This window comes from Ursus americanus, chromosome 36 (genome assembly GCF_024610735.1).
Source record: "Ursus americanus isolate L20-20 chromosome 36, mUrsAme1.1.p, whole genome shotgun sequence".
In the NCBI taxonomy this organism is placed as follows: Eukaryota; Metazoa; Chordata; class Mammalia; order Carnivora; family Ursidae; genus Ursus; species Ursus americanus.
The window spans coordinates 12533202-12558155 of NC_142162.1; the positions used below are offsets into that span (position 1 = coordinate 12533202).

Sequence of the window (24954 nt, forward strand, 5' to 3'; positions counted from 1 at the left end):
ATGATTATAAGTTTTGTGGCTCTTGTCTGAAACATTGCTGGTTCTCTAATGTTTACTCCTCCAGATTAAGGAAACTTTCTCTTAAGGTCTCTATGACTTACAAAAACGTGATAAAGTATTCATTTGTGAACAAACTGAAGCATTTAACTTTTCCCTCTACCTGAACCCTCCAAACTTCAAAAGGTCTCAGTAAGTATTCTTTCTTCCATGGCAATCATAGTCATTTGCATAAGTTCAATAAGAGTCTGTTCTCCTTGTAACAGGACACCATTGGAAACATTGGTTTTTTTTTTTTTGTTTGTTTTTTTTACCAAGGCTTTGACTAGAATGTCATATTTGAGAAAGACATGCATAGACTCAGATATGACCAAACAGCTTTCAGGAACTAAGGTTGACTTTATGAAACCTGGAGCCATAAAGCCCCCTGGAAATGTTGGCCTGATACCTTGCTTACAGAGTTCCCAGCAGCCTCACCAGGTGAGTAAAGAACGTCACTTCCTGGCAGGTGCAGGAACCTCAGGATATACTGGGGACCTCGTGAAGAGGAATCTGCCCAAATCTAAAGGTATTGCAAGCATGTCTGATGGCAAGTACTTGGCTTGGCTTCTGGCCTGGAGAAGCTACTAAAAATTCAAGCTAGAGATTCTTATAAAAAGTTCCAGCAAAGCAGATTCTAAAAGAGCTGTGTGTTCAATCATTATTCTTGCTGAGTTTATGCAAATGATTAGGCCAATTTTGTTAAAACTGAACTTTGTTTTTTCAAATAAATTAGTCCTGATTTGGCTCTGATAAAACTGAGGGTTATTTTAGAGAGAAAAATTACATTTCAATAACACACCTTTGTGGATGTTAAATCCTAGTTCTGATTGTCTTTAAATGTTTGTTGTTTACTTAAGCTAGACAACTTGAGGTAAACTTCAGAGAAACTGCATTTTAGCTCATGTAGACAATCTTCGTGCTTTTTATTCTGTGGGGCTAATAACAGGACCCCATGGGCACATGATTATTTGAACTGGAAAATGGGATTGATTCCCCAACAACTGCACAACTCAACTATCACCCTGACCAATTCTATGTGGAAAGCCAGAGCATACCCCACTCTGTAGCATTAACTATTGGCTTGTGGAGATAATGGATGACCCCACTTTATTATTGGATTGGATGACGAATTTGGGGATGCCCTTATCTCTTGACAAGTCTTCACCCACTTTTCAGTGATTCCTTATAATTAGGATATTGTTAATGCTGGACCTCAAACAAAAAGGGCTTCTTGATGGTTTCATTCCTCATAGTCATATTTATCCCAGTAGCCACCTCTATTGATATACAACTGCAAAGGCTTTATTTAGCCAAGCATATAGCAGCCCTACTGGTAAAAGGAGCCTCAAAGCTCACTACAGGATAGTCCCTGACTGTGATGACTTCACATCAGATCCAGAATGTCTTAGAGACCAAAGGCCACCAATAGATGATAGGAGGCCGACTTATTAAGTACCAGGTTATGCTTATAGATATGCCTGAAATAACACTTAAAACCTGTCAGCCTTTAAACCCAGCTACCCTTATGCCTGGACCTGACCAACGTACTTCTATAAAGCATAACTGTTCAGAGGTTATTGATCTCGTTTATTCTAGTCAACCAGATTTAGAAGATGCCCCTATTGAAAATACAAATGACAGTTGGTATATTAATGACAATAGCTTCATGGAAAAAGTTATAAGAAAAGCTGGGTATGGTATAGTGCTCACTCGTGCTCTGCAATTGCCAAAGCCTTAACAATTAATATTTATACTGACTCCAAATATGCTTTCCTAGTCCTATATGCTCATGGAGCAATTTGGAAAAAAGGGGATTATTATCAAGCCATAACTCCCCAATCAAATATGGACCTGAAATTACTCTTCTTAAGGCTATATACACCTACCTAAGGAGGTAGCTGCAATTTACCTCAAAGGACATCAAAGGCTATGACCTTAGGATCTAGAGGAAACAATTTGGTAAACTGTGCAGCCAAGCACGCAGCACAAAATAAACAAATATTAAGTCTTTTATCAGTCTAAACAATAAAGTCCATAAGTCTAGTCTATTCAGACCAAGAAATGCACAGGACTGGCTTGTTAATAACGAAGGAAAAAAATCTTTACACCCAAAAATAACCAATGGAAGGTGATACCGGATTCACACCAGGCTACTGATTTGGGTAAAAAGGCCACAGAGGTGACAACAACTTTGCTAAGAAAAACTGTCCCTAGATCTGGACTCCCTTGGTCCCTACAAGGTAACAACAGACTGTCTTTTATTTCACATTCAAAAGATGGCCCTCCAAAACTGAATAGCCCTTGATATCTTGACTGCAGTTAAAGGAGGCCCAGAATTAGATGACTATCTCCTAACAGGACCCAATGGCTACACAGCTCTAACTTGTGGCCATGGCTTCCCTCAGCCTGGACAGGCCGCTGTGTTCCCAATGACTTTGTCAGGTTCAAATATCTGCCTATTCTCTCCTTTACATTTTCTTGTGGGATTAACCATCATTCTGCTGCCCAAGTTCCTGCCATCTGACAGGAGTTGGGTTACATTTTTCATTTATGCTTTCATCACCTATCACTGCCACTGTGGCCACACACCGCTGTCAATCCTAGGCAGAGAGACTGGGCATGCTTCTGTGTGCCCCTGCAGCGCTCCCCATCTAGACTCTCCAGTGATCCCAACATGGGCAGGACCATCTCTGTGAGCTAAGAGGCCCAACAAGTATGGAACTGAACACTTCCAGTTTTTGCTACATTGATACTGGTATTTCCCACATCAGTATTCCAAGTGAAGGAAAGAAAATTATTTTTTTTTTTAAGGAAGAAAGCTATCTAGTAGCAGTTAGAAGGAAAGGACAGATCAGGCCAGGACAAGGAGACTTTTTAGGAGCTGTTACAGTAGTTCACTCAAGGATTTGAACAGAGGCAATGAAGGCAATGCTGGGTGTGTGGGGAGGTGCTAAAAGGGGTGGAAAGAGGGAGAAGTATCCAAAGAAGGTATTTTTTAGGCTGTTGTGTTGAGGAAAAAGAACAGCTGAGTATGAATACTTAGTTTCTGGCTTGGACAACTAGGTGGATGGTGATGCCATTAAACAGTGGGAATTTTAAAAAGGAACAGTGGGTTAGGGAAGGGAACATAAGTTCAGCTTTGGATGAGTTGAACCTGAGGAACCTTTGGGACATCCAGGTAGTAAGGTCCTAACACTGGCTCTAATTCTAGACCGAGAGCAAAAAACACCAGAGCTGAAAATCCTGGAGAGATTGGTAGCATGGAATTTATGTTAGGAGAGAGTTGTAAGAAGGAGGAAGTGGTCAACAGGTCAGAGGCAGCAAGGAGTAGAGAGACTAAAACCTGCTCCTTGGGTTTGACCCCCGCCCCCCACGAAAGGGTTCGTGGCACTGGTGAGAGTGGAGAAGGTGAAGTCAGAGGGTACAGACAAGTCTTTTAGGCAGCTTACCCTTGAAAACAGAGAAGAGGGTGGAAGACAGAGCGGTACTTTTAACAACTTCACTGGGGATATAACAGAGCTGCCATGCACCAGACATTATTTAAGCATACGATGGGATAAGGTGCAACTTATCAAATGAATACACTCATATAACCATTGCTACAATCAAGATAATGAACATATCCATCACCCTCAAAAGCTTTTTACCACCTTTTCATAATCCTTCCCTGCAGCCTCTGTCACCCCACATCATTAGGCAATCACTGATCTACTTCCAGTTACTAAAGATTAGTTTGCATCTTTCAGAATTTTATATAAATGGAATTCTACAGTACGGACTCTTCCTGGCTTCACTCAGTATAACTGGGATTCACTGAAGTTGTTGCATGTAGGACAGTATTCAACTGTATGGACATACTAAGATTTGTTTATCCATTCACCTAGTGATGGATGTTGGGTTGTTTCCAGTTTTCTATTACAAATAAAACCGCTATCAACATTTACATACAGGTCTTCAGACAGACACATGCTTTTGTTTCTCTTGGGTAAATACCTAGCAGAGTAATGGCTGGGTTATGTGGTAGATTTTCAGAACCTACCCAATTGTTTTCCAAAGCAGTTGTATTATCTTATGTTCCCATTAGTAGTGTAGTTCCAGTTGTCCCACATCCTTTCCAACACTTGGTATGGTCAGTCTTTCTCATTTCTGAGATTCTAATAATTGTGTTGTAGTATCCCATATTTTTGTTTTTAAATTTTTATTTATTTGAGAGAGAGGGAGAGAGAGCACAAGTGGGGGGAGCAGCAGAGGGAGTGGGAGAAGCAGGTGCCCCACTGAGCAGGGAGCCTGATGTGGGGCTCGATACCAGGACCCCAGGATCATGACCTGAGCCAAAAGCAGATGCTTAACTGACTGAGCCACCCAGGCTCCCTTGTGGTGTTTTTAATTTGCATTTTCTTCATGGCTAATTAAGAAATAACTTTCACATTATTTTTTCTTTGTACACCTTTGGTAAAATGTGTTCAAATCTTTTACCACCTAACCTTAGAAGTGACACCCTGTCACTTTCACCATTTGTATTACTTTTTACTGTGTTCTACTTGTTAGAAGTAAGTCCATTCCACATTTAATGGAAAGGGATTAAAATAGGGCAGGACCATTGGGAGCCCATCCTAGAGGCTGCCTACAACAGATGGCTTCCCATTTCTCTCAGAGCAAAATTCAAACTCCATATCCTGGTCTAAGCCCTGCAAGATCCAGCCCTGGCCCTTTGTCTGTTATTTGGACATGCTGAGCTCCCTCTCCTTTTAGAGCCTTAGCATTTATTCTTTCCTCTACTTGGGATGCCTTACTGTCAGACTTTCCCATGGCTTGTCATTCAGGTCTCAGCTTATGAAGTGCCTCCTCAGAAAAACCAACCTCAGTCACCCTCAGTCACCTCAATCAAGGTAGCCAGCCAATCACTCCTTATCATTCCACCTGTATTAATTCTCCAGGTGCTACTTACTACTATCTAATAGAATATACGTTTCAGCATGGCAGGAGACATGTCTGTCTCACTCACCATTACATCTCCAAAGTCTAGAATAGTGTTTCACACATGATAAATAATTATTTATTGAATGAACAAATTAATGTGATCTCCAAGGAGATGAAATAGATTGGATCCAGATCATAGTTGGCAGAATTAATCTTGATAAATGCTCCCGTTACTACTGCTATTCAACAAACCACCTTAAATCTTAAAGGTATAAAACAACCACCATTTTATTATGCCCCCGAATTCTGTAAGTCAGGAATACAGGAAGAGCCTAGTGGGGATGTCTCTACTCCAAAATGTCTGAAGCCTCAGTTTGGGAGCTTGGAAGACTATTGCAGTTGGGGGCGGGAATCAGTCAAAGGTTTGTTCACTTACATATCTGGTGGTTAATGCTGCCTTTTGGCCGAAACCCCAGTTTAAGATGACAAACACCAAATACCCACACAAACTCAGGTTTCTGCATAGCTGGCTTATTGGCTGGGTTCCAACAGCAAGTACACCAAGAAAATCAGACAGAAGCTGCATCACCTTTTACTATGAAGACCAGAAAAATCACTTTTGCTCTAGTCATAAGCATGCCCAGATTCAAGGATAGGGAGACCAACCCCATTTCTTGAGAGGAGGAGGAGATAAATTCACATAGTAAGAAGAACATGTGGGATGGGAAATAGTTTTGTTGCCATTCTGGTGGACCCCAGGCATACCACGGCCAGTTCTGTGGCCCGACAACCAGTGGGAGAAAACAGAGAAGAGCAGCCTGGAGATTCTGAGGATCAATGCTACCAATTTTACAACTGATCTCTGATTTTTATCTTCAACTCTAAGGACAAATGGAGATCCTTCCCAAGTGTTTTTGTCTTTTTGAGAGAGCACGCATGCCCGTGAATGGGGGTGGGGTGGGGGAAAGGAACAGAAGGAGAGGGAGAGAGATTCTTAAGCACACTCCATGCCCTGCCCTCCCCCCACCCCCTCCAGGACACACTGCCACATAGGGCTTGAGCTCAGGACCCTGAGATAATGACCTGGGCCAAAATCAAGAGTCTGACACTTAACCGACTGAGACACCCAGGCGCCCGTTTTTGTCCTTCTAAACTGCATTCAAACCACACCTTTAACAGCTTGATGGCAATGGGATGGCTAAGTCATCCTGGCAGCACTTGACATAATTAAATTGTCCTCTCCTTGAATTTTTCATTTTGAATTTTTCTTGCTAATAATCAAATTCATTAGCTTATTCTGAGGGTAATACTCTGTGGAGATTAGTCCAGGTACCATTGGGAAAGTGATTTAGACTTTTTTAAAGGGCACTGAAACCAAAAAACAAAAACTAAAAATGCTTGTCTAGATTCAATTTTTAACAGAGGGGCTCTTGATATGCAATTGGAACTTCAGCAGAGATTAGCTGCCTGTGGTTTGTGGGCTCCATTTCTTTTCAAGTATTTGCCTGGTTCTGGCTGGAGACAGTTAAAAACCTATGGCACTCATTGTTCCTTTGTTAAATTTCTCCACTTTATATAATTTCCCCCAGACACTGCTGTTAAAATCTGTGTTCTAAAACTTTTCTCTCCTTTGTTTGATGGATTATAAAAGAATATTTTCCCTCTTTTCATCCTGAAGTGCAAATAGTCGGTTTTGGTTTTAGGGCGAGGTTTCCTCACTTGCCAAACCTCTTGGTTAGTGACAAAACTAGTCAGTTTGTGTAGGTCTTGTTAGAAATTCAGATTTGTAATAGGACATCTTGACATCCTAAGCTAAGTTGTATAAAAGATTCTATCCCATACCACTGAAAATATCTTCACAATCATTATGGTTGATATTTATATAAAATGCTTAAGATTTGTATACAGGAAAGGGACATTTCATTAAGAGGAAGAGGGACATGAAAGGCTGTGAGAAAAATTAAGAGAGTGGGAGATTCCATCAACTAATATCTGCTGTATGCATTAGGAGAGACAGAAAAGTACAAACATAACTCCCTGACAGAATTCCCTGACTTCACAACTTTGTTAGAAAGGAAAAAGAAATTACCATGCATAACACATAATATGCTTCATATACTGAGGTTTGAGCTCGAAGGGGTATAGTTACGCTCAGAAGAAAGAGCAATTGGTGTTGGAATAATCTAGGAAAGTTCAGGGAGAAGATGAGGCTTGAATTAGAATTATAATGGGCTAACGGAGAAGGGACAGCTTTCCACAAAAGGAAAACAGTCGGGAGCAAAATTCTGAGTCTTGAGAGAAAGGCATCCTTGCTTCCAGAACACCTGTAGCCCAGGACAAGAAGAAGGGGTTCACTACTACCACCGTGGGGTGAATAAAGGCCTCTAGCTGTGGCCCAAGGACAGGATGAGGGAGGTTTTGGGGGAGCTTGCCAGGGGACAACTACCTGACTCAGGCCTTACTCGAGTATCTCTTATTTAGCTGCCTGGAGCCAGTTCTTGACGTCTTTGAAAGCAGGGCTTATGCTGAGAATTTTGATACTTGAATTAATCTGATCAGAATAGACTAGATTGGGACGATACAGAAATGGCTTCAACTGTACTCCCTGGAGTAGTTTCAGATTTTATCTAGAGCTTCTGTCTGACCGGGAGGGAACTGCTCTATTACAGCACTTTACATAGGATGGTGAAAATTAAAATTTTCCATATCAAAGAATGGAGAGGTGGTGTTGGAGGTTACGGGCGTGTCCAAACTTCCCCACTGGTATCTGTCGTGACTCTTGTATGCTTCCTATTCTTTCCTATGGGACACAACTCTGGTAGTTGAACCGTAAAGCGAAGGTGAAAGCTGTCTGGGATGCTTACGACACTGCTGTACTCTTCTTAACAGCCTGACAAAACCTTTTTAACAATTTTACACATTTGGAAACAGCAATAAGCGAAGAAGATTTTCAAACTGGTGTAGAAAGCGCAGCTGGGCATTGGAGCGAACTCTGATGCTGTCACTTGTCTTGTGCCCTAGGAATACATAAATCATTTTGTGCCTCTGTTTTTCTATAGCCTAAACAGGGAATGACGAAGGAGAAGTTCTCAGCTGCTTCTCCAGCACCTCCCACCACCATCTCTTGTGGGCCTTTGGAAATGTGTGTGTACTGGCAGGCCGAGGGGGAGGTAAAGGCGTTCTAGATTGTTCCGAGTCGGGAGTGCCACGGAACTAGTGGGCGCAAGCCGAACACCAAAAGTCTTGCAATGCCTGAGGGAGCGCCGCCAATGAAGAAAAGTCCTGCTCCAAATGCCAGAGTCCCACTAAGAAATGCTGATAGTCCCTAAGGCTCCCTCCAACTTTGAGGGCTTCCTAAGCCTTGGGCTACGAGGCAGCACCACAGACCAGTCTCTCGAGCACCGTCCGGCACATTCCCCCAACTTCACCAACGGCTAACCAACTCTTCACTCAGGTTTCGACTTCGAGGTCACTTCTCAGAGGCAACTGCCCTGGTGACCACACCAAATCTTACTAATATATTGTATCATCATTACCTGATTAATGTCTGCCTGCCTCCACCCCTCGGTAAACTCCACAACGGCAGGAGTCGTGGATATTTGTCGGGGTCACAGTGGCGCTAGCAAACACTTTCTGAATACACCTGAAGAGCTGACGAACCGAGAAAACACAAGCGGCGCAAACGCGCGCCCAGCCGGGGCGGGACGCCACCCTCCGTGACTTCCGCCCCTTCGCTCTCCTCCCAGCGCCCCTTTCTCTTTGCCTGTGTTTGTTTCCGGTGTTTCAATAAAGCTCGATTCGGTTCGAAGAAGACCTGTTCTTCCGGGAAAATGGCGACTCCCGCTCGTACCTCGGAGTCCACGCCGGCAGCGGATCCGGCGCCGGCAGCGAGGGCTGCCGAGGAAGCTGACTGCCCGCCGCATCGCCAGCCTCAGGCCCCGCAGAATGTGCTCGCTGGCCCGCGGCTTCGAGCCCCAAGTTCCCGAGGACTTGGCGCGGCGGAGTTTGGCGGAGCTGCGGGAGATGTTGAAGCGCCAGGAGAGACTTTTGCGCAACGAGTAAGCTTGGGTCCCGCCGAGTCACCGCCAGGCTTCTTCGGTTCGGTCTCCCTGGGACGCGTTCCTTCCCCTCCCCCACATCGGGTTCCCTTCCCTGGAAGGTGACCTTGCCTCAGTCAGATCCGTTCCAGTCCCGCAGGCCGAGTGGACGGCCTCCAGCCATAAAGCCGACCGCGTCCTGCGTTGGCACGTACCGCCGGTGGGGATGGTTAGCGTGCTTAAAAAGGCTGCTTAAGAGTTTCAGCTGTTCCCTTAGTTCCTTGTTGGTTTTAATTACCCAGAATGTGACGGTTACCTGCAGGGAGGGTCTGTATTCTAAATCCCTGTGTACCCCCGCCTCCCTTGCCGCCCCTGTTGTGCCCAAAACATCTTGTCAATTTCATCTCTAGATCCTATTTTTACGGGACCTGTAGGGAAGGGAAAGAATGGGACATAGAGTGCTATATTAGGCAGAAAAAGTTTCTCATTCAGCTGGCTGACTTAACGACTATTAGCAGGGAACAATATCACGAAAGTGATTTTTAAAGAAGCTTAATTTAGCAGCTTGGTGCAAGAAGGTTTGAAGGAATGAGAGACCGAAGACAGCTGGAGGATATTTTCAGAGAAGTTTCCAGCAAGGGGGTTATAGAAGGGTAGTTGTGGGACTGGGAAAACTAGATCAGGCATGGAATAATTTGGATATGTAGTTGAAAGAGATGGCTGAAGTTTCCAGCTTATATAGAGAGCCACTAATGAGAGAAAAGTTGGGGAATAGCTCTGAGGTTGATTATTTAACTTAGACAGGGGGTGCAGAGTTGAGGGGAGAGTTAATTATATGCACTTAAAAGCTGGAGTAGTGGTCTTGAGGATCTGGAGAGAGAAGGCTGAGAACATACAGGAATCTCAGCTGGAGAGGGATGTTAATGTTGAAACTGTGGGAAGGAATGTAGTGTGAAAGAATAGAGAGCCAGAGGTGTAATCTTCCTTCCATTTCTTATATGGATAAAGAAAAGAGAATCTGAAAAGGAACTTATGTCACTCAGCAAAAGGGACAAATAACCATTTGGGAGCTTTCTAGTGGGGACAAGTACTTTAACTTTGTGAGAATGGGTTTTTAATCTGTAGCAGCAAATTAACTTTTTGGTCTTAGGACCCCTTTATACTGTTAAGGCTTAATGAGTCTCCCAAGGACCTCTTGTTTTATGTGTGTTACATCTACTGATGTTTATTGGTGTGTTAGGTGAGAGGGGCACCTGGGTGGCATAGTCGACTAAGCGTTCCACTCTGGTTTCCACTAAGGTCATGATCTCAGGGTCATGAGATGGAGCCCCGAATTGGGCTCCACACTCAGCGTGGAGTCTGCTTGGGATTCTCTCTCCCTCTCCCTCTGCCTCTTCCACTTATGCTCCCCCACCCCTCTTTCTCTCATAATAAATAAATCTTAAAAAAAAAAGAAAAAGGAATTACAGGTCAGCGATCTTTATTTTTTTATTTTTTATTTTATTTTTTTTAAAGATTTTATTTATTTATTTGACAGAGAGAGACAGCCAGCGAGAGAGGGAACACAAGCAGGGGGAGTGGGAGAGGAAGAAGCAAGCTTCCAGCGGAGAAGTCTGATGTGGGGCTCAATCCCAGAATGCTGGGATCACACCCTGAGCCGAAGGCAGACACTTAATGACTGGGCCACCCAGGCGCCCCTGAGCAATCTTTAAAACACAAGAATACACAATGTTAGCCATCAGAACAATGAAATCACATACCATGTGGCCTCTGGAAAACTCCACTGTACCCATATAAGAAAAGGAGCGTGGAAATGGCAAATAATGGCTTAGCATTATTATGAAAATAATTTTGACCTTAAGACCCATCCACCTCCCCTCCCCAGGAAGGTCTTGGACGTCACACTTGAAAAACTGCGAGTTTTGGAGTGTATTATAGAGTATTATATGCTTAAAATACTTTAGCTGAAATTCTAATTAGACAAATGAGGGATATTCCTTACTCTTCCTACATCCCCTTGTTTTTTTTAGGGTATTGAGATAATGACTGTTACTTCATTCCTGTTTTGAGGCAGTTGGAAATTAGATTTTTTACTTAAAGATAAGTTTTTGTCCCTTCGAGGATAATGCTTTGTCTTTATATCTCAAGTTTAAAAACACGGCTCTAACAGATACATGGTTTTGTTTTTGTTTTTTTCCATTTAACAGAAAATTCATTTGCAAATTGCCCGACAAAGGTAAAAAGATCTTAGACTCTTTTGCCAAACTGAAAGCTGCCATTGCAGAATGTGAAGAAGTTAGAGGAAAACGTGGACCGTTTCATCCTGTTAGTTTAGACTGTAAGCTAAGGCAAAAAGCAATTGCGGTTGTTAATGTGGACACAGAAAAGGCCCAGAATTCTGACCAGATACTTGATACTTCGTCATTAGTTTGTGGCTCTTCCTCTGTAAGTAACATCAAGTCATCTGAAATGACCCAACGACAGCGGGGACTTGTACACCCTCCTCAGGAAAGCGACGAAGAGGCTCCAGAGGTTGCGTACGCCGCGAGCATGTGCCCAGCTTCCAGCAGCAGAGCCAGTGTGCCTTCCTCTTCTGAAGCTAGTGAGCGTCTCCCCCAGCATCGTATTGCAAGTCGAGCAGAAGAGAATTCGAGCAGCTCTGACAACCTGTTTATTGATAGGTTACGAAGGATCACAATTGTGGACTCAGGTGAAGAGCACTCAGAAGAGAGCAGGAGTGCTGAGAACTTGGCAAGGCTTGGTAGTGGGGCACAGAAGAAGCCGCATTTCATGGAAGTGCTAGAAGTTCGAGCCAAAAACCCAGTGCCTGCACCACATAAATTTAAAACTAATGTGTAAGTACTATCAGAAACAGGCCTGTCGCAGGAACATACTATTTGTTAAACGCAGAAAATCGGAAGAGTGCTTTCAGTTCCGTGGACTTTGTGTGGGATCCACTTGCAGTTAGCAAAGAGCATATTGTGGAGACAGCCTGGCTGGAATGGAGGATACATGTTGAAAAATATGTTAGGTTTTTAGCCAAATAATCGAACAGGTTTCAAATAGCAGGTGAAGTATTAAATTTCAGGTTGCTTAGCCAACATTTGATATTAAACCCAGAGGTAGAGAATTTATTAAGACTACTTTCCAGAACAATTTTTTGGTATGCAGCTCCCCCTTTGATTAGACTGTAAGCTAAGGGAAAAGCAGCTTTAGAAGCTGATGGACTTATCAGCAAAAAATAGTTGTGTGCTCACTATAGGTAAGCAGCTGGTGCTGGGGTGACACAGAAGTAAAGGTCCTGCTCCTCAGAGAGTTCAGGATCTGGACGAAAACCCAAGGCCTACACACTTGGAAGAACATTGAACTATAGCATAACGGCTTGAGGGGGAAGGGAGCCAAGAAGGGTTAAAGAAACTGAAGAACAGATGGAGGCAGGAGGGGTAAACTCACCTTGCTTCTGAGTTCCTTGTCATAGTTTTGTTTCTGAGATCTCCAGAAAAAGAAAAGCTCTTAGAGGAGAAAAGAATTTTATTTACTTGTATGCAGACGTAACATTCACATCAGGGAGTAGCCGCTGGTACCCTACCTGTCTGTATTTCCCGGGATGTAATATCATATACGAAGTGGAATCACTGTTACCGTTCCTCGAAAAGCCGAGAACCTCTAGTTAGAAAGACCTAAAACTTTCAGGGAATTATTATAAAGAGTCTTTAAAGTTAAACCCTGCCATTTTTTTAAACTTGAAAACATTTTATTTCTTCTCGATAGAAACACCAGGATTATATTACATTAATTTTTAGTTAGCAATAAAAAGTAATCTTTGTACTCTTGATGTACCAAGTGAGTAATCTCTCATCTTGTGTGCAGTGATGTGTATTTCCTCACTTCCGGGAAGACAGAAAACCAGAAGCATCATGTAGTCGGTCAGAGGATACGCGGATCCTCGTTCTTTACTGTGGTCATTTAGCTGGAAGTGGGAGTGGGGAGAGCCAGATGCCTGCTGTGCAGTTAGAGGAGACTGGGAAAAGCTGGGCCCGCAAGTGTGGATCGAGGGATTCCATGTATGTGCAGCCTTTGACTCTTTTTCTGCTCTTCCTTTGGCCTCCTCCATGCCCTTCTGGCTCCATGTACTACCTGGATGCTGGTGGCTGTCCTTCATCTCCCTCTAGCTTAGGTCTTTCCAGAACTTCAGATTTGCATGGCCAGTTACCTATGAAACCTATGAGGGTGTTCTACAGAATAGAACTCTTCTTCCCATGCTGACTTTCTCCCATATTTCCTAAATTCATAACGCCACCACTTTGTTTTCCCCCCAAGGTGTCTTTTGCTTCATCTCCGTATCTGCCAGCTATAAAGACCAACATTATATTTTTCGTTGACTTTCAGCTCTAATTATTCTTATTTTCATCCTTCTGTCAAAGTGAAAGCTCTCATCCCTCTCTCGGGCTATCACAGGCCTGTTCTGGACTCTAGTCTTAACTCTTCTAGTCCATCTTCTCCACTGCTGTCGGAGTGAAATTCGTCCAATGCAAATCTGAACCCATTACCTAGAACACAACTCTTCGCTGAGGACTGGGCCCGGTCTACTTGCCAGCCTTATCTCTCGGCCTTTCCTCTACTACCCACTCCCTGAACTTCTTTGTGCTGCATCGTGTTACCCCTCACTCCCTGCTGGGATGCCCTCCTCCCCTCATTTACGTGGTGAGCATTTATTATTCCAAGACTCCTCAAAATTCACTCTTTTAAAGTTTTTCTAACAACCTCCCTGTCTCCCGTTAGAACTGGTGGTTACCTCTATGTTCCAGTGTACCAGTATGCCTCGTATGTGTACCACCTCTGTTTAGTGTTACTGGTGTGGTATTCCGTTGCACGGAAACTGTTTACAAGTTTATTTCTTTTACTGGACAGCAAGCCCATTTGCGCATGTTTTTTGAATGGAAAGATGGCTCCAGGTCAAGTGTAAGTTTGGAGGAGTGAAGGATAATGCAAAGAGTCTGTCAGTCTACCTGTTTTTTTTTTGTTTTGTTTTTTTTAAAGATTTTATTTATTCGACAGAGATAGAGACAGCCAGCGAAAGAGGGAACATAAGCAGGGGGAGTGGGAGAGGAAGAAGCAGGCTCCTAGTGGAAGAGCCTGATGTGGGGCTCGATCCCATAACGCCGGGATCACGCCCTGAGCCGAAGGCAGACGCCTAACCGCTGTGCCACCCAGGCGCCCCTACCTGTTTGTTAAAAGAGTGGATTGTCCTATTACTCTCCAAAAAGGTGCCAATTTAAATACTCCTGTTTCTGAGGTAAATATGTTTGAAAACAGGAAGGATTTTTCTCTATGAATATAAATATTAGTAAACTCCTTACTGTTATCTTTGTAGAAAAATTAACTGCCAAGGTTAAAGGCCGCTTCTGTGTGGGACTGTTGTAAATGTGTCTATAAAAAGAAAATAGTCTGATGGTACAACACATTTTCCCTCCTTCAGATTACCTTCACAACAAAGTGATTCATCTAGTCATTGGCAGAGAAGAGGGTCTCCCATTTCCTCGGAAGAAAGGCGGCTCAGGGATAAGAAGCATCTGGATGACATCACGGCAGCCCGGCTTCTGCCACTTCACCATATGCCCGCACAGCTGCTCTCCATGGAAGAATCTTTGGCACTTCAGAAACAGCAGAAACAGAGTTATGAGGTATTTAGGGTTTTAAATGATTCTTATCTGTGTATTAGGTGCTGCTAAGACAGAATGTACTCCAGGAAGTTCAGAGAGGACAGGACTTAATAGAAGGGGTGCTTGAGGAATGGTCGGCTCGTGCCGTTAGCTCGCAGATGAGAGCCTCTAGTTTTCTGAGAGTCTGGAAGTTGCTAGAACCACAGGACACAGCTGGAGATGATCACAGCTACGTGCGACAGCCGAGAGGTTTTTGCCAGGAAATGTGGGGGAGACCACTGCAAAATTCACCAGTCTCTTAAAGCCCGTGCTATCAGGCTGTAAGAAGCCTTGCTTCTCTGTCTTCCACCTTGTAAACCCCAGGCGAGAGGCTCTCAGTGGTAGAATCTAACCAAGAACCAGGGAAATGTTTCCAGGTCTCTGTCTCCTGCCGGATAGCGAAGAGCCTAACAACTGGGGGAGGAGTGTGGTGTTACCAACAGACATTTGGATACTGAGCTTAAAAGTGTGATCTGCGGGCCCTTGGGAACACAGAAGAATAGTCTACTTTGAGTGACTTAATTTCGTACAGCACTTCAAAGACCTGGGAGTTCTGCCCAGAACCTTAAGCATGTATATGGACAGTTTGTGTACAGAATAACGAGATGGGAGAAAATAGGTGTGAAGACTGGAGGGAGAAAAGAAAGCATCCGATGTACTTCGATAGTAAGAGTTTGAACCCCGAGAACAGCAGCTCAGCCTCCTAGTGCTGCTTAGCTAGACTTTAATCAGGTGCTAGACACCGGTCAGGACAAAAGTAGGCTGTTATTCAGTTTGGCTTCTCACGAAAGTTCATTCGGCATGGCTTGGCCTTTTCAAGGCACTCCTTTTTAAAAGCCGTTTTTCTTCCTCGAGTATTAAAGTATTACCGCCTGGTTATGACTGCACCCGTGGGGAATTGGTTTTTAAATCGTTTATATGATCTTAAGTGCCTGTCCTAAGATATCTTTAGGTTGAGTTCAACTCCTTTGAAATCAGTTTCCTTAGCAGAGTGCTATTAGCTCCCGCTTCAGTCCTACCTCCGCAGAATATTCATGGCCTGAGGGGAAGGACACAAAGAGGTTCAAGTTGTAGGGGCAAAAGCATGAGAAAAGCAAAGAGCCAGATTAAAAATGGGCATTGCCACCTGCCGTCAGTCCGTGGTCCTGTCCTTCAGTATCTGTGAGCGCATTGCCAGTGTCTAAAATCTACTTGGACTTTCTGTCATGGAGTAATTTTCATGGGAACTTAATTTGGAGAGGAATAGCCAGCTTTTTAAAAGTATTGGTTTCTTGATTTCATTCAGACATTGAAATGTAACTCTCAAGCCTAAAAGCCATGATTTCATCTAGGAAAGAAGATTCTTTTTTGGAGAATCAACACAGCATTAGTGATTTTTGATATTTGATAGTTGAAACTGCTCCGTGAGTGTGTGTGTGCACGTGCATGTGTCCGCATACTTAAAAAATCTGTCCATGTTTATAACTGTCGCAGTGCTCAGCGGGTTACTCCGTTTCCCACGGAGAGCTGGGGTATTTCAGTGCACTGTTGTCTGTGAATGGAAGTCTGACCACGACTGCGGCCGGCTAGTAGCCCTCACCAGCATTGCCCTCACCCCCCCATCTGTGGTAGGCACAACCTCAGACTTGCACGCTGTTGGAGAGAGCACTGAGGGGAGCCGTATGCCCCTTGATTTCCACTTCTCTTTGATGACTCTTTAAATGACTTCCTATTGAAAAAATTGTAGAGAAAAGGATGTGAATGTGTAATGTCTTGCTTTGATTTTGTTTTAAAGGAGATGCAAGCCAAACTCGCAGCACAAAAGTTAGCTGAAAGACTGAACGTTAAGATGCTGAGCTATAATCCAGAAGGGGAGACCTCGAGGAGGTACCGAGAAGTGAGGGATGAAGACGACGATCAGTCCTCTGGAGATGAATTCTGAAGATGGGCAGATCTTTCGGGATCGTCACCGAAATCTCTGGCTGTTGAGTTGTTCTGATCTTACGTCAGACTTTCAAATGAGTATCAAGATCGGTGTCAGACATTGTCGAGGGAAGGAATTTTTTAAAGTTACACAAAGGTAGCTGTAAAAATAGCCCAGTTTGTCTTTCAGAAGATGGCTTTCATGTGCTTAAAAAGTTTAATATTTGAATATTGTGTTTTAACCATATTGTATTAAAGTTTTGCAGTTTGTTGTGTGGTGTTCTGACATTTCAGTACGTAGTAAGCACAGTATGTTTTCCTCTAAGCCAAACGAAGCAGGTAACTGCTCTTGTCCTGATTTTTACCTCTGTGGAGTAGCATTTATTACATGTCTTTCAGTGAAATATTTGGTTGGCCCAGGCATCGCCTAACATGAATGAGGAACGTAAAGCTCCCTCCTTTGTTGAGTAGTGAAGGGAGCGGTCTAGAGAATTGTGTGCATGTTTGCATGGGGTTAACGCAGTGTTGGATGTGAAATACCTGGGAAGACACTCAGTTCTGAAATGTTTGTTTTCCTCTTCTGTCTTCCCGTAGGAAAAATGTTACCTTCTGATTAGGAATAGGAGTACTCTTAGTTGGTGCTGGAGGGTGGACGGTCTTTCTGGATGATCAGATTTGCCCAGAGCCACATGACGTATAGGAAAAGTCTAGGGTGACTGTAGGTGAAGGGAGGAGCTGTTCTTAGGCTTGACCTGACTTGAATTCATTGCTCTAAGAGGTGACAGGTTCAGTTTGGTAAGAGAACCAATTTGTTTTTTTAAGCTACAATTGAATTGTCAATATATTGCCCCCCCCAGAGGCATATTTAGGCTACAGAAATCTCAATCTCATATGTATACACACTTATGTAATTTTAAAGGATTACGTGGTTGTTCTCAGAGGTTTCTTTAATATGTTGGAGATTTTAAACAGTGTTGAAAGGAAGAATAAAATATTAGAGCAACTTTACAATGTTAATGGTGATGTTTTATGGGTGCTTAATTAAGTTTAACTTGCTCTAAAAGAGACTCATATATGACATTTTCCTGCACACACATTTAGGAGTGCTAGGAAGGGCTCCGTTCTCTAGCATGGACTTCCAGGTGTGGCTCCGGCTTTCCATCCCCCTCCCATCCTCTCCCTCTGAAAATGTAAAAATACACTGAGCTAACAAATTCATTATTTCTCTTTTTAAAAACTAATAGTAAATGGATTTCACAACATAAAAGTATTCTTTAGAAAATAAAATAATAGATTTCTGGAAAGCCAAGTAATGTGGAAGGGCTGCCATGCGTGGACACACAGTCCCCCGTAGTCCGATCACCCAGAGAGTGCCTCTGTTAAGGTTTGGGTTTGTGGACCTTACATTCTCTTCTATACGTTTCAATTTTCCGTAATGCAATCATACTGTACATTGTTTCACAGTCTGCGCCATGTATGGTAAACATTTTCCCCTAACAGATATTTTGCATTGTAGATAGCCACAGAATATTCAATTTTATGGGTGTGCCGTAACTTTTAAAATCAACTTATTAACAGTTTGATTGTTACCATGCAAACTGTAAACAACAACGTGATCAACATCTTAAAAGATAATCACATTTGTACAAAAATGATTTCTTTCCAGAAGATACCTTTCTAGAAGTGAAATTGCTAGTTGGGAGTATAGGTAAGTTTTCAAGATTCCTGACCTGTATCGCTCACCGCAAAGGTTGTGTCCCTTTATATTCCTCTGAGCAATATCAAATTCCCAGAACTGCAAAGTGCTGCTTAAAGTGTTTGCAAACCGAATAATTACAGGAAAGGATGATTTTTAAAATTTGTTTCTTTGCTTAATGATGGTGAGCGTTTTTTCATGTTTATTGCCCATTTATGGTCATTCTTTGGAGCACTGCTTATTCATATCTTAACTGTATTTTCTTGAAGAGTGTGCTGTTTCTATTGGTCTATAAATTCTTGATGAACTAAGACGTCCAGCTTTTGTCATATGTTCTTGTTTTAGTGTGTTATTTTCTTTTAATACAGTTCGTGGTGTTCTGCTGTAGACGTTTTCTTTAGGAGTCCACCTTCGCGGTTATGCCTGAGCATGCCTTCCCTGGCCCGAGGATGGATATGGATCCATCTTTATTTTCTTCTAGGACTTTTTAAAAATTTCACTTTAATATTCCCATGTGTCTTGTGCTGTGGGCCTGTTTCTGGGCCTTGTAGTTTTTTCTGCGCTATTTTGATAATTATGAATTTAATTGCCGTTAATATTTAGTATATAATTTCTCCCTCATTCTTTCAAATTCTGTCAAATATAACCTCCAGAGAAGTATACAAAACAGGTGTGCAGTTTAATGGGCAAAGCTGATAGCTATGTAATCACAAACCAGATGCAGAAAAGCGGCCACTAGTACTCTGGAATCTCCCGTTGTCCCCCGTGGATACCCTATTTATCCCCCAGAGTTACCGACTATCCTGACTTTAGAGAAATACTTCCCCCCCTTTAAAAAAAATGGTTTTACCAGTTATGTATGCAATAGTATGGTTAGTTTGTTTTGCCTACTTTTGCCTTATAAAAAATGGAATCATTCTGTGTGTGTGTTTGGTGTCTGACTCAACGTTGCTTTTAAAGTTCATACTGCTCCGGTGTGGTTTATTCAGCCCGCTGCTGTATAATGTGCCATTCCATCAGTCCCGCTTTAATCTAGTGTGGCGAGCACGTCTGTGGTATTTTCAGTTTGGGGCTATTACAAGCAATGCTGCAATGAGATCTTTGTGCCCCTAAACGTTTCTGTCGGGTATTTACCTAGGAGTTCAATTGGTGGCTTATAAGCTATGCATATCTTTACCATCTAATAGTCCCGCCATCCTGTGTCCAGCGTGCATGAGATTTCCAGTTCAGTAACACTTGATATCACCAGACATTATGTTAGCCGGTGTGATGTTTTGATAGTAGGCCTTCATTTTTTTTTTTTAAGATTTTATTTATTTATTTGACAGAGATAGAGACAGCCAGCGAGAGAGGGAACACAAGCAGGGGGAGTGGGAGAGGAAGAAGCAGGCTCACAGCAGAGGAGCCTGATGTGGGGCTCGATCCCATAACGCCGGGATCACGCCCTGAGCCAAAGGCAGACGCTTAACCGCTGTGCCACCCAGGCGCCCCTGTAGGATGTATTCTTGATACTAATCATTATTTAGTTATATTTGTTGTAAATAACCTCTTCCTCTCCGGAAAACTTTTCATTCTCTTCATGGAGTTTTTGTTGGACAGAAATTCTTAACGGCAAACTTACCAATCTTCTATGTTTAGTGCCTTTTTTAAAAAGAATCCTTCCCTATCCTGAAGTCATGAAAATATTATCTTTTAGAATTGTTTCGGTTAAAAAGTGCTCTATGGTTTTTGCCTTTCCACTGTGACGTGGATGCTACCCAGAATATATCTGTGATGGTACGAGGAAGGATCCTTCCATGTTGCCAGCCTTTGTCCTGCACCATATAGTGTATTTCTGGGACACCTCAAGCATCGGTGTGTGTCTGTGTCCTTTGCGGGGGTCCTCTCTTTGGTTCTGTTCATCTATTTGTGTTAATATTACTCCATGTTATTGATGGTAGCTTTATGATAAGGCTGGAGTAAAGCCTGCCGTTCTATTCTTTAAAGAGTGGTTTGGATATTTTTGGCTCTTTGTTTTTCACAGAAATTTTAGAATTGGCTTACTTTGTTTCGCAAGAAACAAAACAAACCAAAAACCCTTGGTAGTGTGAATCTCCATTCATTTATTTATTTATTTTTTTAAAGATTTTATTTATTTATTTGACAGAGATAGAGACAGCCAGCGAGAGAAGGAACACAAGCAGGGGGAGTGGGAGAGGAAGAAGCAGGCTCACAGTGGAGGAGCCTGACGTGGGGCTCGATCCCGTAACGGCGGGATCACGCCCTGAGCTGAAGGCAGACGCTTAACCGCTGTGCCACCCAGGCGCCCCTCCATTCATTTAAAAAAGTGTTTGATATTCCGTCGTTAACTTTTTACTCCTAACAAAATGTACTTTGAGACTTAGGAGATAGGGGATTTGGAACCTTGCCGTTTATCAAGGATAGTTATTATTTCAACTAGGATGACTACTTTTGGGCTATACAAGTTAAATAGAAAATTCAGAATACCCGTTCTATTGAGAATAAAGTATTATGTAGTTTTGATTGAGAAGAGTTAGCAAGTAAGGGGTTTTGTTTTTGTAATGTGACATGGTTAGATTTTTATTTTTCAAAAGTACTATTTTTTCCCACTTACAAAAGGGGAAACTGAGGCACAAGGACTTGAAATAACTTGTCCAAGTTCAATGACTAGTAAGTGTTGGGGATAAGGTTTGAACCCAAGCTGTATATGCTCTTAGCTCATAATCCATGTTGCCTGTTCAAGTCAAATCAAAAGGGTACAGACATAGCAGACATGTTGTCATCTGAATTGCAGGTGAACAGAAGTTAACTTTTTAAAATAAAGTTTTCAGTAAGGAAGATTTTTTAATATTAAAATCAGGTTTAAAGTAGGAAAACAGAGTGAATCTGCAGTCATGAACTCTTACCTTCAGTTTTCAAGTGATGATACTAAGGAAGTGCTGAAGTTTGGGGCTTAACCTGAACCATGGGAGATGTTGGAGGGTTAGTCCCATTCTATAGCAGTCACCTCTAAGATAATTTCACGGGACCTGTGTCCAGTCCACATCACATTCTCTGGGGACCCAGGAGGCGTGTGAGTCAAGGTGGAAGGCAGATAGCTTGTGGAATTATCTCTCCTGTAATTGGGATGTTGAGGTGATTTGCTCAAGGTCACTCAGAGGCAGCTGAGCAAAGAACCCAGCCCTCAAGACTTCCGGGCACCGGACTGCATGGCCTCGTGCACACAGCCCCACAGCCAAGTTGCATGTGGGCTTCAGAAAGCGCTAATGCTAGATGAGAGCTCAGATTACTCTGGGGGCGTTTGTCCTGTCTCTGTGACTTATGCCACAAAAGAGCTTTTGTTCTGATCATTTTTGTATTTGGAGCGTTTCGTTTTTAATCATCGTATGACCGCTTTGATCACTGCTGGGATCTTCACTCTTCTTCCCTCCTCACTCGACACTTGGCTGCGTAAAACTTTCTGGGAGAAGAGATGCGAGGCAAAGTGACCTCAGGTATCCTAGGCTTTATTCAGATGAGCAGGTAAAATCTGGTAGTCCGCCCTTTGCAGGCTTCAGGACAGTTTGTAATGCTAAAAGAAAGTAAAGTCGTCAGGAAAGAAAGGTTCCGTCTTTCGCCTCTGCGAAATAAAGAAAAGGATTATATATCCCGCTCTAATGGAGAGCATATAGAGTCATCTACAGAAGATGGCAAATTGCATTATTGACTAGGTCCTTGACAGGGAGGAGAAACTGAAAGCTATTATTTTAATTTCTGGCTGGAGCGAGGCAGCTTTGATAGCGGGCGGGTGAGACAAACCTAGGGCCGGCTCTTGCTGAACCGGAGCCAGACCACAAATCAGAAGCGATTCTGAAGGCACAGCATAAAAGCCCGAACAATTAAACATGATCTATTGCTTCCCAGATGATTTTAGAAAACTTGGAATAAAAAAAAGGCGAAAAAGAGGGTAAGCCACTGGAATAGCTTTAGCTTATTAGATTTAGGATTTAAATGCCACTATTTCCTTTGAATCCAATGGGAAGTTCTGCGCTCTCCTGACTGTTAAGTCTGTAAGATGAGGTCAGCGACTCCTTATCTAACGTATGGGGTATGTTTTGAGAGAACAGAAATTTCAAAGTGTGGTCTTTAGAGAACACTTTGGGGCCTTAAAGAGATTCTATATGAAAACCTTATTGTAACGATGGTAACAATTACGATCGAAGTAGTTTGGGGAGGTACCTTTTGGCATATGGAGTAAAATGTTTTAAAATCACCACCATATGAAGCTTTTAATTTAGTGTTAAAATTAACTTGAGAACAATAGAGACTCCCTAAAAAGGCTGTTTTGACAAGGGGAAATTAGGACACTGAGCTGAGGAAAGCCCCAGCTTCATATGGAAAATTTTCTCATTATTAAGGCCAAAGAATGAGAGTCGTAAATCAAGCCCTTACTCGGAGCACACAGAAAACGCTCCTTAGAAGACGGAGACCCAGATTGGTGCTTATAAATTCTGTCTGAAAATATTGCTAGTAAATACATCACTGCTCCTAACCAGTACCACATATATTTGTATTAAATAGCTCTTCTCGGGATTGTCTGGTGAAAACGAAAGCATATCTTCTATTGATTAGATTTTTAATAAGAAGGATTCCCCCCCCTTCAGCTCCATTTAATAGGGTCAAAATGCAGCGCGTGAGGAAGCTCACTGGCAATAGAAGGCCAATCTTATCTCAACTTAGCATCTTTAGTTCTTAGGGAAGGAAGAAAGCTTAAATATATTTTGTTCCACATCCTATAAATAGGGAAACCAAGGCACAGAGAGGCACAGAGACGTGCCTATGGTGTGCAGCTGGTTCTAACAGAGCCGGATCTTTCCGCCCTCGCCCAGTGTTCTTTGCTTAATGTGGAGTCTACTCATAATTAATTCCTTAACATGTTTTTGCAAAGTGATAGAAAAAGCACCGTGCCAGAAGTCTATCTTCTACTTCTGAAACTATAGAAGTGTTAAGCAGTCTTAGGTAGCCTTACCTATTGCGACTGGGTTCAGTTACTCTAATTTTCTTGAAATAAAAATGGATAATGTATATTTTAAAAAGAAACATTAAAGGGATAATGTACTGCTCGTTATATTTAGAAGTGTGACTCTCTTTCCTCTTCGCTGCCTGACTTTTTTTTTTTTTGAGATTATTAGAGACAGAGAGGGAGCATGTGGGGGGAAGGGGCAGAGAGAGAGGGAGAGAATCTCAAGCAGACTCCATGCTGAGCACGGAGTCCCATGTGGGGCTTGATCCCACAACCCTGAGATCATGACCCGAGCCGAAACCAAGAGTCAGATGCTTAACCAAGACTGTGCCACCTGGGGACCCTTACTTGGTTCGTTTTGAATGTCCCCATTTTCCCAACCTCTTCCTTCAGTCTTCAGCAGTGTGACTTCTGCCTACTTACCAAAACCTCTCACCATGTCTCCCACCACCCTCTGAAGGTAACAGGGGTCTTGGGGTTCTCGTATCATTGCTGGCTAATTAGCACAATTAATAAAAAAATCCAGGAAGTCTAATGGCTTCCGTGAAGCAAATGGATTTGAGAGGAGTAAACCTTCCTTGAGATGAAGGATGATCCTGGAGGCAGCTAAACATCAGTGAAATCTTATTAATCTCTCAGTGCATGTTAGTTCATTAGATGACTTTTTTTTCCTAAAGGAAAGTAGGGCTTAAGGGAATGGGAGATGGAACAGGCAAACTTGGGAGAGTGGGAGAAGGAAGACAGGAAATGGAAAATGAAGGAGGAGAAGAACAAGGACAGAAAGCGGGCCTGTTGGACCCTCAACAGTCAAGGAGCAACAAGGACACGTAACGTGGAAGCCTTGTCTATCTCACTGCCTCAACTCCTCTCCTCCAGCTCTCCTTTATTTATTTAATTTTAAAGATTTTATTTATTTATTTATTTACTTATTTGACAGAGAGTCAGCGAGAGAGGGAACACAAGCAGGAGCAGCTGGAGAGGGAGAAGCAGGCTTCCTGATGGGCAGGGAGCCTGACTCGGGGCTCAATCCCAGCACCCTGGGATCACGACCTGAGCCAAAGGCAGATGCTCAATGACTGAGCCACCCAAGAGCCCCTCCAGCTCTCCTGAATCCACTCCAGTCTCAAGTGTTTGCTCCCAACATTCCTCCCCAAAAGGTCAAAGTCCCCAATAGCCTTGCTGTTGCTGACTGCTGTTGCAGTCCTCCTCCTTCTTGACCCCTCGGAGCATTTGGCATAGTTGATCACTCCCTCTTTCTCGAAACACTTTTTTTCCTTGGTTTCTGAAATACCACTCTGTCCGAGGCACTTGACGACCACTTCCTGTCAGTCTTCTTTGCAGGTTCCTTCTCGTCTTCCCAATCACCGAACGCTGAGATGCCCAGGGGTCTTTCCTGGAACCTCTTCCCCATCTGTGCTCACTGGTTGGGGACCTCCCCCAGCCTCGTGGTTTTAAATAACTCTTGATATATTGTGACTCCTGAGGCTATCTCCAGCTCCGAACTCCATCATATTCAGCGGCAACAGACGTGCTCTGAGGAGCTCCCCCGGCTCTTGGGCTCAGAATCAGGATGTATGGGCAGTGGCGGTGGCAGCAGACTTCTTCCTCTGCTATTCACAAATTGAATATTCTCGGCCAAGTCACTTAATTTCTTGG

The 24954-nt window shown here is 43.0% G+C and overlaps 1 protein-coding gene and 1 long non-coding RNA gene across 10 annotated transcripts in view; one reads left to right on the forward strand and one right to left on the reverse strand.

Annotated features, from left to right (window-relative positions):
• LOC123785946 (uncharacterized) overlaps window positions 1–8732 on the reverse strand; it is a 61690-nt gene extending 52958 nt beyond the window's left edge. For 2 of the 9 annotated variants that reach the window (XR_015723135.1, XR_015723134.1), the window contains exon 1: window positions 8496–8633. This is a non-coding gene — a long non-coding RNA (uncharacterized LOC123785946). Of the gene's footprint in view, window positions 1–8495 lie in introns of all 9 variants that reach the window. The other 7 variants (XR_015723142.1, XR_015723141.1, XR_015723137.1 and 4 more) reach the window with 6 other exon arrangements.
• Window positions 8733–8885: 153 nt separating this feature from the next.
• On the forward strand, window positions 8886–18613 carry POLR2M (RNA polymerase II subunit M). The gene is made up of 4 exons (XM_045787932.2): window positions 8886–9017; window positions 11204–11851; window positions 14476–14680; window positions 16473–18613. Exons 1-4 carry the CDS (start codon window positions 8905–8907, stop codon window positions 16617–16619), a joined length of 1113 nt encoding a protein of 370 aa, XP_045643888.1. The 5' UTR covers window positions 8886–8904; the 3' UTR covers window positions 16620–18613.
• Window positions 18614–24954: the final 6341 nt, after the last annotated feature.